General features: G+C 58.2%; 1 protein-coding gene across 3 annotated transcripts in view; it reads left to right on the top strand.

Annotated features, from left to right (window-relative positions):
• The window catches only part of LOC142905726 (E3 ubiquitin-protein ligase RNF213-like), a 116,098-nt gene that overhangs the window by 88,627 nt on the left and 15,314 nt on the right, over positions 1-12,157 (top strand). For all 3 annotated transcript variants that reach the window (XM_076052802.1, XM_076052803.1, XM_076052800.1), the window contains exons 56-63: positions 112-265; positions 1,005-1,173; positions 2,573-2,667; positions 3,852-4,094; positions 5,394-5,529; positions 6,328-6,411; positions 7,247-7,427; positions 8,445-8,664. In XM_076052802.1, coding sequence (XP_075908917.1) covers positions 112-265; positions 1,005-1,173; positions 2,573-2,667; positions 3,852-4,094; positions 5,394-5,529; positions 6,328-6,411; positions 7,247-7,427; positions 8,445-8,664 — 1,282 coding nt within the window. The remainder of the gene's footprint in view (positions 1-111; positions 266-1,004; positions 1,174-2,572; positions 2,668-3,851; positions 4,095-5,393; positions 5,530-6,327; positions 6,412-7,246; positions 7,428-8,444; positions 8,665-12,157) is intronic.

Below are 12,157 nucleotides of genomic sequence, written 5' to 3'. Positions count from 1 at the left end.
TGATGGTGGTGATGGTTATGGTGATGACGATGATAATGATGATGGTAATCATGATGGTGGTAATCATGATGGTGGTGATGATGATGGTGGTGATGTTGTTGATGGCGCTAGGGGCGAGCACTCGAAGCGTGGCCATGTGCTGGGCGCACCGTCTCAGCGTGGTGCGGCGAGCATGAGCGAGCGCAACGCGTCGCCGCTCGTCGTCGCGCTGCTCCGGGCGCTGCTCCACTGCTCCATGTTGATTGGCTGCACCAGCGACGTCGCGGTGAGTCCACCAACCCGCTCGCTCGCTCGCTCGCCCACGGACACAGCACCTCCGCGCAGCCGTTAACTCGGAGGCTAGGAGATGTTAACTACCTTGCCTGGTATGCAGGAGGTCGCGGGTTCGATCCCGGCCCTGATGCCTGCTTTACATTTGGAGTTAACATTTTGCTACGGTGGCGAGATGCTACCTACCTCGCACCTCCGATGAGCACGATTGGCTACGTACGGTGTGAAAGAAGTTCAACATACATACATAATACAGTTGACCCTTCTGCATCGCGGGGGTTAGGGGTGCAGGCCCCCCCACGATCTGGAAAAAATGCGTAAAATGTCTTGGTCCCCTTGGCGAGCGAAGTGAGCACCTCCAGCCGGGGAGTTCGGGGGGGGAGCGCTGTGAGCGCGTAGAATAGAACCGCAGTTCTCTTCGCAAATTTTTACTTTTTACTAAATTTAACTTTTAAAAAAATGGTGTATATTTATGGTATTAAAATAAAAAATACATTAATCTTATACTGCGTGTCTGTGCGTGTCTGTGCGTGCCTGTGCGTGTCTGTGCGTGCCTGTGCGTGCCTGTCCGTGTCTGTGCATGTCTGCGTGCCTGTCCGTGTCTGTGCGTGCCTGTGCGTGTCTGTGCGTGTCTGTGCGTGCCTGTGCGTGTCTGTGCGTGTCTGTGCGTGTCTGTGCGTGTCTGTGCGTGCCTGTGCGTGCCTGTGCGTGTCTGTGCGTGTCTGTGCATGCAGGCCGTGTCAAGACTCATCGTCCCCCCAGTACAGAACGTGGCTGCGTTCCTGCTGGAGCACCTGCAGCAGGACGTGCAGCAGCTGTCGCGCTCCCTGAATCGCAGCAAGGATGATGCGCAGCTGCTGCTGCACCTCGTGCTAGCACAGCTGCTGAAACTCAACCCACGCGGTGATAAGAACACACGCACACCCAAATAGCTGTCTGCCTGTCATTACTTAGAGACGCACACCCAGAGAGCTGTCTGTCTGTCTGTCATTACCTAGAGACGCACACCTAGAGAGCCGTCTGTCTGTCTGTCATTACCTAGAGACACACACCCAGAGAGCCGTCTGTCTGCCTGTCATTACCTAGAGACACACACCCAGAGAGCCGTCTGTCTGTCTGTCATTACCTAGAGACACACACCCAGAGAGCTGTCTGTCTGCCTGTCATTACCTAGAGACACACACCCAGAGAGCTGTCTGTCTGCCTGTCCTTACCTAGAGACACACACCCAGAGAGCCGTCTGTCTGCCTGCCTGTCCTTACCTAGAGACACACACCCAGAGAGCCGTCTGTCTGTCTGTCATTACCTAGAGACGCACACCTAGAGAGCCGTCTGTCTGTCTGTCATTACCTAGAGACACACACCCAGAGAGCCGTCTGTCTGCCTGTCATTACCTAGAGACACACACCCAGAGAGCCGTCTGTCTGTCTGTCATTACCTAGAGACACACACCCAGAGAGCTGTCTGTCTGCCTGTCATTACCTAGAGACACACACCCAGAGAGCTGTCTGTCTGCCTGTCCTTACCTAGAGACACACACCCAGAGAGCCGTCTGTCTGCCTGCCTGTCCTTACCTAGAGACACACACCCAGAGAGCCGTCTGTCTGTCTGTCATTACCTAGAGACGCACACTCAGAGAGCCGTCTGTCTGTCTGTCATTACCTAGAGACACACACCCAGAGAGCTGTCTGTCTGCCTGTCATTACCTAGAGACACACACCCAGAGAGACGTCTGTCTGCCTGTCATTACCTAGAGACACACACCCAGAGAGCCGTCTGTCTGTCTGTCATTACCTAGAGACACACACCCAGAGAGCTGTCTGTCTGCCTGTCATTACCTAGAGACGCACACTCAGAGAGCTGTCTGTCTGTCTGTCATTACCTAAAGACGCACACCCAGAGAGCCGTCTGTCTGCCTGCCTGTCCTTACCTAGAGACTCACACTCAGAGAGCCGTCTGTCTGCCTGTCATTACCTAAAGACGCACACCCAGAGAGCCGTCTGTCTGTCTGCCTGTCATTACCTAGAGACGCACACTCAGAGAGCCGTCTGTCTGCCTGTCATTACCTAGAGACACACACCCAGAGAGCCGTCTGTCTGCCTGGCATTACCTAGAGACACACCCAGAGAGCTGTCTGCCTATCCATCATTGCCTAGGGATAGGGTCTGTACAGGGACCCTATCTGATGGGCTTCTCTAGCCAATACCAGTGGGCTGACACTGGAAACCCAACTGGAACCCGGTGAGCGTTGCAAGGCGGTGGGTGACCTCTCCGTGACCACCGGCTGCTCTTCCTTCAACAGTTGGCGATCAGCTGGACCCCCTGCTGAGTTTGAGAGAGCGGCGCGCGGCCTGGGAGAAGGAATTCGCCAGGGAGTGTCTGGAGCCGGTGCTGCAGGTGAGCTCACACCACGGGGCACTGCCCGAGCACCACGACGCCGAGCGGACAGCGACGAGCAGCGCCGTCGAAGGCTGTCCGTGGGGGTGGGCGCTGTGCGGGGCGTCGCCTGTACTCCGGACCGGCGGCGGAGGCGGTCGCGGCGAGGGTTGATGGATCGCCACACGGATGGGCTGTGAAACTCTCTTCCCTCTGGGTGGGCGTCAAGGACGAGCCGTACCCCTGGCTCTGCCGGGAGAAACAAAACTAAAACTATTTTTTTTTTATATATGTAAACTAGATTTTGTATTTTACTAGGTAAGGCCCCACTGAGCTATGTAGCTCTTTTTCAGAAGCAACCTGGCAACTAAGTGTCTTATCCCATGGAAATGTTTAGCAGCCAAGTTCTCTAAAAGCGCATCAATTATAAATGTGAAGGGAAAAACCGGAGGGACCAAAATCCACGCAATCACCACGAAGAGAGAGAGAGAGAGACGCAAACTCCAAATATACAGCAGGCATCAGGGTCGGGGTCAAACCCACGACTTCCTGCGTACCAGGCGAGGGAGTTAACATCTCGCCAACGTGGCGCCCCCGGGCAGTCGGTGCAGCAAAAATGTGGACTCCACCCATTCTGTCTGCGTGGGATAGAGTGTTTACCCTTCGCACGAACGTCTACGTTTTCTCCAGGCGCCCCGGTTTCCTTCCACACACATAAGCACTCGTGAATTGAACGAGATAACGCCTTCATATAAAGAGGGCCACAGAGCTTGGGCAATTGTTGTTAGTGCCGGCTTGTGGATCACAACCCACGCTTGGGGTCGTGTGCGGAAGAAACAGAGTTTGTTGATTTGTACTCTCGCTCACTTGCTCACCGAGTCATCTGTGAACCCACTCACCCCCCTGTTCACCTGCTTGTCCACACACCCGCCCACTCATTCACTCACCCACTCACTATTCTACCCACCTACCAACTCACTAATTTATCCACCCAGACTCACCTAATCGTCCACGTACCAACTCAGTCACCCAACTATTCAGCTACTCACCCACTCTGTCACACCACCCTCCCTCCCCTCTTGCCCCCTCCTCTCCCTTCCCCCTTCCGGTCCCCCCCCCACTCCGCTTCCTCCTCCCTCCGTCCCCTGCCTCCCCTCCCTCCCCCCCTGCTCCTCCCCCCTCCCACTGTCCCCGTGGCTGCCTAGGATCTGGAGGGGCGTCTGGGCGAGGCCCACGAGCGGGTTCGGAGCGACGGGCGCGGCGGCGCCTGCGGGCCGCTTGCGCGCCTGGTGCGCGGCGACGTGCCGTGGATGGCGCAGGGCGCGGTGGGCGTCCACCCCGAGCTGTGGCGCTACCGGCCCAGGGCCTCGCTGCTGCAGGTGGCCACGCAGCTGGAGCAGCAGGGCCTGCAGAGCGAGCTGCCCGTGCTCACCGTCTTTCTGCAGCAGGCGAGTGAACCGGCTCACACTCACGTCGGTGGGTGTGGAGGGTGGGGTGGGTGTGGAGGGTGGGGTGGGTGGGGAGGGTGGAGTGGGTCGTGTGGGGCAGGTGGGTGGGGAGGATGGAGTGGGTTGGGTAGGTGGGGTAGGGTGGGGAGGGTGGGGTGGGGAGGGTAGGGTGGAGTGGGGTGGGGAGGGTGGAGAGGGTGGGGAGGGTGGGGACGATGGGGAGGTTATGGTGGGGACGGTGGGATAGGGTGGAGTGGGGTGGGTGGGTGGTGTAGGGTGGGGAGGGTGGAGAGGGTAGGGTGGGGAGGGTGGGGAGGGTGGAGTGGGGTGGGTGGGTGGGGTAGGGTGAGGAGGGTGGGTGGAGTGGGTGGGTAGTGGTGGGTGTTGTGGGGTGCTACTACTGAATATATCCTATCCAGTGGTAGCAGAAGCAGCAGCAGACCCTCCACGTGTGGTGCGTGCGACCCTGCAAACAAAACCGTTGTTGGCCTGCGCGGTTCACATCACGGGTCACACCACGGTCACATCACGGTCACATCACGGTTCACATCATGGGTCACACCACGGGTCACATCACCGGTCACATCACGGTCACATCACGGTCACATCACGGGTCACACCACGGGTCACATCACGGTCACATCACGGTTCACATCACGGGTCACACCACGGGTCACATCACGGTCACATCACGGTTCACATCACGGTCACATCACGGGTCACATCACGGGTCACATCACGGTCACACCACGGGTCACACCACGGTTCACATCGTGGGTCACATCGTGGGTCACATCACGGTCACACCACGGGTCACATCACTGTCACATCACGGTCACATCACGGTTCACATCACGGGTCACATCACGGGTCACATCACGGTTCACATCACGGGTCACACCACGGGTCACATCACGGGTCACATCACAGTTCACATCACGGGTCACATCACGGGTCACATCACAGTTCACATCACGGTTCACATCACGGTTCACATCACGGTCACATCACGGTTCACACCACGGGTCACATCACGGGTCACATCACGGTCACATCACGGTCACATCACGGTTCACACCACGGGTCACATCACGGGTCACATCACGGTCACACCACGGGTCACATCACGGGTCACATCATGGTCACATCACGGTCACATCACGGGTCACATCGCGAACCGCCCACAGGGCACCACCACCGCTGCCTCCATCACGCGCCGGGAAGTGACGGCGGCGTCGGTGGGGGTTGCGACCGTGAACGTGGTTGCGCGTGTCCCCCGCGTCCGTCTCGGCCCCCCAGGAAAGGCACCTGCGCCTGGTTCGACACCTGCCCGAGCTGCTGTCGCTCGCCAGGGAGATGGTGGAGCGATTCCGGAACGTCCCTCCCGAGAAGGCCGACACCTCCATCCGCAGCTTCCTCTCTACGATCGCGCCCGGTACGGACCGGCACCGCCTCTTCCGCCAGAGGCCGCCGGGTTCAATCCCCGGCGTCGTGTGTGCGTGCGCGCCCCTCTCCCGTGCGGGGAGCGGCGACGGGGCGGTGAGCGCACCGCGCCACGGACGCGGCCATCTGACGTTCGATTCTCACTCGGGGGCAACGTCGGTGACGATTATCTGAACCCGTTCCTGGGCGCTTCCGGCGGTTCCAGCGGTTCTTGTGGTTCCGGCGGTTACAGTCGTTCCTGTGGTTACGGCGGTTCCAGCGGTTCTTGTGGTTCCGGCGATATCTGGTGGTTCTGACGGTTCCAGCGGTTCTTGTGGTTACAGCGGTTCCAGTGGTTCTGGCGATCTCTGATGGTTCCAGCGGTTCCAGCGGTTCCAGTGGTTCTGGCGATCTCTGGTGGTTCTGACGGTTCCAGTGGTTCTGGCGATCTCTGGTGGTTCTGACGGTTCCAGTGGTTCTGGCGATCTCTGGTGGTTCTGACGGTTCCAGCGGTTCTTGTGGTTCCAGCGGTTCCAGTGGTTCTGGCGATCTCTGGTGGTTCTGACGGTTCCAGTGGTTCTGGCGATCTCTGGTGGTTCTGACGGTTCCAGTGGTTCTGGCGATCTCTGGTGGTTCTGACGGTTCCAGCGGTTCTTGTGGTTCCAGCGGTTCCAGCGGTTCTGGCGATCTCTGGTGGTTCCGACGGTTCCAGCGGTTCTGGCGATCTCTGGTGGTTTTGGTGGTTTTGCCAGTTCCAGTGGCGGTGTGTCCCGGCGCGTGACCGTGCCGCTGCGTTCTCGCTGTGCCGCAGCCTCGCTCCGCGCGGCCCTGCAGAAGAGGGTGGAGGGGTTCATCGGCGTCTGGAATCAAGCACGGACGCTCATCAGGGACAACAGTGAGTGGGGGCCCGGGGGTGCACACGGCACGTGGGGGCGATGACGACGACGACGATGATGATGTCTCTGCGGGTGTCTCTGTGGGTGTCTCTGCGGGTGTCTCTTTGGGTGTGTCTTTGGGTGTGTCTCTGTGGGTGTCTCTGTGTGTGTCTCAAATAATTGCCTGGTGTAGTGTGTAAACATCGCCAGTAGGGAGACAAAGGCAGTCAGACGTGGTGCCGGCCACCCACCTCCTCGTGTGCCGTGCCAGCCTTCAAATGTGCTACTCGCTAACAGCGCTTGCCCCAACAGTCTGTTAGGGCTACATGGGGGATCTTTGTTGGTGTCTTCGTCTCTGTGTGTATCTGTGTGTGTATCTGTGTGTGTCTCTGTGTGTGTCTCTGTGTGTGTATCTGTGTGTGTCTCTGTGTGTGCATGCGCGTGTTCATGTGTGTGCATGTTAGTGTGGGGAATGGTTGTGTAGAGGTTAGCATGCTGCGCTACAAACGTGGCAACCCGAGTTCGATTCCCACTCACCCTCTCTTCCCCAACAACAACCGGCTGTGCCCTCCACTGTGCCAACTCGCTGCGTTTTGTCCGCCCGGCGCTCCGCTCGTTGTCGTGAGCGTCGCCCCTCCGCCCTCCGTCGCTGTTGCTGGAGGGCGACCGCCTCCAGCAGCAGCAGCAGCGTCCTTCACGAGCCTCCTCCTCCACAGAGGCCGATCTTGACACCGCTGGCGCCGGTCATCGGCACCCTCGTACTCACCCACCCTCTCTACCCCACTCTCCGCTCCCACTCTCTCCCGCACTCTCGCTCCCACCCCCCGCTCGCCGTCTCCCTGTCGCCGGCGCCAGACGAACTGAAGGTGGCGGCGTCGCTGCTGGAGGAGCCCCTGGGCCTGGAGGGCCCCGTGCTGGCCCTGGTGCCGCGCCGCGCCGGGCCCGGCCTGGCCGCCACGGCGCTCGTGGCGCTGCTCGTGGCGGAGCACAACCGCGTCGTGGACACCCTGGCGCACGCAGAGGGGCACGAGCCGCCGTGAGTGCGCGCGGCACGCACGCAGCACACACACAGCACACACACAGCACGCACACAGCACACACGCAGCACACACACAGCACACACGCAGCACACACGCAGCACACACACAGCACACACGCAGCACACACACAGCACACACACAGCACACACACAGCACACACGCAGCACACACACAGCACACACACAGCACACACACAGCACACACGCAGCACACACGCAGCACACACACAGCACACACACAGCACACACACAGCACACACACAGCACACTCACAGCACACACACAGCACACTCACAGCACACACACAGCACACACACAGCACACACACAGCACACACACAGCACACTCACAGCACACTCACAGCACACACAGTGCACACACAGCACACACGCAGCACACACACAGCACACACGCAGCACACACGCAGCACACACACAGCACACACGCAGCACACACACAGCACACACACAGCACACACACAGCACACACGCAGCACACACGCAGCACACACACAGCACACACGCAGCACACACACAGCACACACGCAGCACACACAGCACACTCACAGCACACACACAGCACACACACAGCACACACACAGCACACACACAGCACACACACAGTGCACACACAGTGCACACACAGCACACACACAGCACACTCACAGCGAACACACAGCACACACACAGCACACTCACAGCGAACACACAGCACACACACAGCACACACACAGCACACACACAGCGCACACACAGCACACACACAGCGCACACACAGTGCACACACAGCACACACACAGCACACTCACAGCGAACACACAGCACACACACAGCACACACAGCACACACACAGCACACACGCAGCACACACACAGCACACTCACAGCACGCATTCACCAGCAGCAACAACGGCAACAATGACCGACGCTGCTGCTGCTGCTGCTGCTGCTGCCGCACGATAACACCGCTCCCAAGCACCGCTCGCCCTGCCCCACCTCCCCCACGTGGCTCGCAGGCTGCCGGTGTGCGTGAGCGCCGTGTCCCCGCCGCTGCTCGTGTCGTACGAGCCGGCGCGCGACCTCGCCCCGCTGCTGGCGGCGGCGCGAGCCTACGCGGCGGAGCCCGGCGGCGGCGGCGGTGCCGGCACGGCGCTCGGCGCCACCACGGAGCTGCGCGCGCTGCAGCGCCACGTCGTGCGGAGGCACGTGCGGGGCCGCCCGCCCATCGATATCAAGGTGCTACACTTTGTCTTTACGTGTGCATGCGTGTGTGTGTGTGTGTGTGCGTGTGTGTGTGCGTGCGTGTGTGTGTGCGTGCGTGTGTGTGTGCGTGCGTGTGTGCGTGCGTGTGTGTGTGTGCGCGTGTGTGCGTGTGACGACACCGACGCACGCTGTAGCGAGCTGCGCTACGAACCCGGCGACCCGGGTTCGATGCCCGCTCACGGTCTACACCAGTGACGATTATCTGAATCGGTACTGGGCCTCCCCTAGGTCGACGCAGCCTCAAATGAGTACCAGACGCGGTGTGTGAACATCGCCACTGGGGAGACAAAGGCGGCCGGGCGTGGTGTTGGCCACCCTACTCCCTCGTGTGCCGTGACGGCCTTCATAGGTGCTGCTCGCTAACAGCACTTGCCCCTACAGTCTGTTACAGGCTACACGGGGGATCTTTGTCTTTGTTTGTATGTAGTGGGGAACAGTAGTGCAGCGGTTAGCGCGCTGCGCCACAAACCCAGCAACCCGAGTTCGACTCCCAACACCTGTGACGATTATTTGAACCGGTCCTGGACCTCCCCTAGGTCGACTCAGCCCGGTGCGGTGCGTAGTAAACGTCGCCACTGGGGAGACAAAGGTGGCCGGGCGTGGCGCTGGCCACCCACCCCCTTGTGCGCCATTCCAGCCTTCATAAATGCTCACTAACAGCACTTGCCCCGACAGTCTTTAGAGGCTATATGGGGGAGTAGTCCGTGCTCAGCAAACCACGATTTAAGACGGGTACTGCAAGATCCGACCGTGTCTGTCCAGTGCTCGTTGAGCTGCATTGGCTTCCGGTTTGCCGAACGAATACAGTACGTTGTTATAAGCTCGCTGGTGTCATCAAAGAGCATAAACCATCCCCAAGCGAACTCCAGTCATCCTCGTAGCAGCAGCAGCAGCAGCGGCGTTTGGCTGGCCATCGAATCAAAGACGGTGGTCACCGCATCGCGCCGCGCTTTCAGATGCGCTTCTGCGGGCCGTCTGGAACGCTCTTCCTTCTGATATTAAGAAGCCGCTAGAGCTGTGCACTTTAAAGTGATCATCTAGATTGACAAACTCATTACTTTAGAACAGCTTATTGTGTTTAGTTTGTTGTCCTTCCCCCCTCCCCCGATTCACACGGTTGGCTACGTATGGTGCGAAAGAAGTTCAACATAAGTATAAACGCTCGTGAATTGCTCGATAACACCTTCATATATAGAGGACCGCAGAGCCTGGGCAGTTGCTGGTAGCGCCAGCTCCTTACTGCGTGGCTGCCTTCCCACAGCTTCTCCTCTCTCAGTGTTGAAGAGCGAGCGAGTAGCGTGCGGTGGCGGCCCGGTAGAAGTTGACATTCTTGTTGTGATCGTGAGAGTTTAATGGTTTGCTGACTTCAGCAAGGGAAGTATTATTGTTGTGAGAACTTTGGGGGGAGGTAAGGAGATATGAGGTAAGCAGATGATGAGGTATGGAGATGATGAGATAAGGAGATGATGTAAGGAGGTGATGGTAGGGAAATCGCAAAGTTGAGCGATGCGAGGGATGAAGCAGAAATAGCAGCGAGGTGCATGGTTGGGTAGGTGGGTGAGTTAGTGGTTGGGTAGGTGGCTGAGTGGGAGGGTGAGTGGGTGGGTGAGTGGGTGGAGTGAGTGTGCCGGGAAAGGTCCTGGCAAGGGTTATTCAACATCGCCTTGCCAGGCACGCTGAGGAGAGGTTTGTGGAGCCCCAATGCGGTTTCAGGAAAGGGCGGTCCTGCACAGATGCCATATTTTCTGTCCGTCTGCTACCATCACTAGTCCTGGGCTCTGGGTTGTTCTTCGTGCTTTCAGAGTCCCTGACCTGCTGCTCACGATCATTAAGGACCTTCCTGATGGTGACCGGGCCCGGGTAAATCTACGTGGCCGGGAGTCGGAGCCATTCCCTGTTCATCTTGGGGTGCGACAGGAATGTCCTCTGGCTCCCACATTATTTAAAATCTATTTCGACCATGAAGTTCGTGAAGCCTTCAGTAGCTGTACCGGAGGAATTTCCATCTGGTACAGATACAATTGGAGGTTGATCGATGCCCGGGTGCGGTCAAGGGACGGCTTCCTATTAGAGGCCGACCGAAACTGAATTTATGGTTCCGGCGGAATCGAAACCAGACCGATAGTTAAAAATTTACTTTCGGCCGAAAACGAAAGTAAACCGAAAGTTAACTTTTTGGCTTCGACCGAAACAGAATCTATGCCGAAAGAGGCCATTTGTCAACTTTCGGCGCCGAAACCGAAACCGAATTTCGGTCGGCCTCTACTTCCTATTGCTGAACCACGTTATGTATGCCGACTATCTGGTAATTGCTGCTCACTCAGAGGAGGCGTTGGAAGCTTTGCTGCTGCTGAACCTGGAGCGTGCCACTAAGAGGTGGGGACTTACCATCAGCCCCACCAAAACTAAGCACCTGCCTGGATATTTTGTACCATCGGACACTCCACCCCCACAACTCCCAATTGGTGATAGGGCAGTTGTGGAGAAAGTGGAGAGTTCCCATACCTGGGCAGTGTGCTCATGACCAGCTCCTCTTTGACAGCAGAGGTCTCCGAATCAGTCGAGCGGCAATATATTTTCATCGGTTGCATAACGCTGTGTGGAAGCTTACCTGGTCTATTGCTCTGCACGAAGCTTCAGGTCTTCTCGGCCACAGTCATTCCCTACCTTCTCTACGCTTGCGAAACGTGGACCCCCCCTAATCGAACATCTTTCGCCGGTTAGAAACATTTAGGCTGGCCTGCCTACGATCCATCCTGGGTTTAACCAGGCTGGATTGTGTGAAGAGCTCACAAATCCTTGAAAGATCTGGGCAAGGTCCCATCGGTGAGCTCCTCCGGCAGGCAAGGCTGCACTGGCTGGGTCATGTAGCCCGCATGCCCAGCCACTGCATGCCTAAACAGTTTTTGTTCGGACGGATCGAGGGGGCTAAACGGGCGCGCCACGGGCTAGAGAAGAGATGGAGTGATGTGGTACAGGAGGATGTGGAGCTGAGTGGACTTGCCGATGACTGGTACCAGCGGTGTCATGATCGGCCTCTGTGGAGGAAGCTCGTGAAGGACGCTACCGGGCAGTTGGAGGCAGTCGCCTTCCAACGACAACGGAGGGCGGAGGAGCGACGCTCACAACAACGAGCGGAGCGCCGGGTGGCTAAAGCACAGCAAGTTGGCACAGTAGCGGGCACAGGTGGTGCATCAGCCACTCATCTCAGTCAGTCGACCCGTGACACCTGGGTCTGCCCCATGACACCTGGGTCTGACCCGTGACCTCTTGCCAGCGGGCGTTCATTGCCTCAATGTGCACATAGCCTGGCACAAGCGTCATGGTGACGTCACCATCACTTTAGGGGCGAATGGCGGTTGTTGTTGTTGTAGTGAGTGAGTCGGTGAGTGAGTGGGTGTCGTGAGTGATTGAGTCGGTGGGTGAGTTAGTGAGTGAGTGGGTGAGTGAGTGGTGTGTAGTGAGT

The sequence above is a fragment of the Petromyzon marinus genome, chromosome 58 (assembly GCF_048934315.1).
Source record: "Petromyzon marinus isolate PM22_M1 ecotype Great Lakes invasive population chromosome 58, UKy_Petmar_22M1.pri1.0, whole genome shotgun sequence".
NCBI classification, from domain to species: domain Eukaryota; kingdom Metazoa; phylum Chordata; class Hyperoartia; order Petromyzontiformes; family Petromyzontidae; genus Petromyzon; species Petromyzon marinus.
The sequence above is the reverse complement of the archived record's forward strand: the minus strand, read 5'-3'. Positions and strand labels throughout refer to the sequence as shown.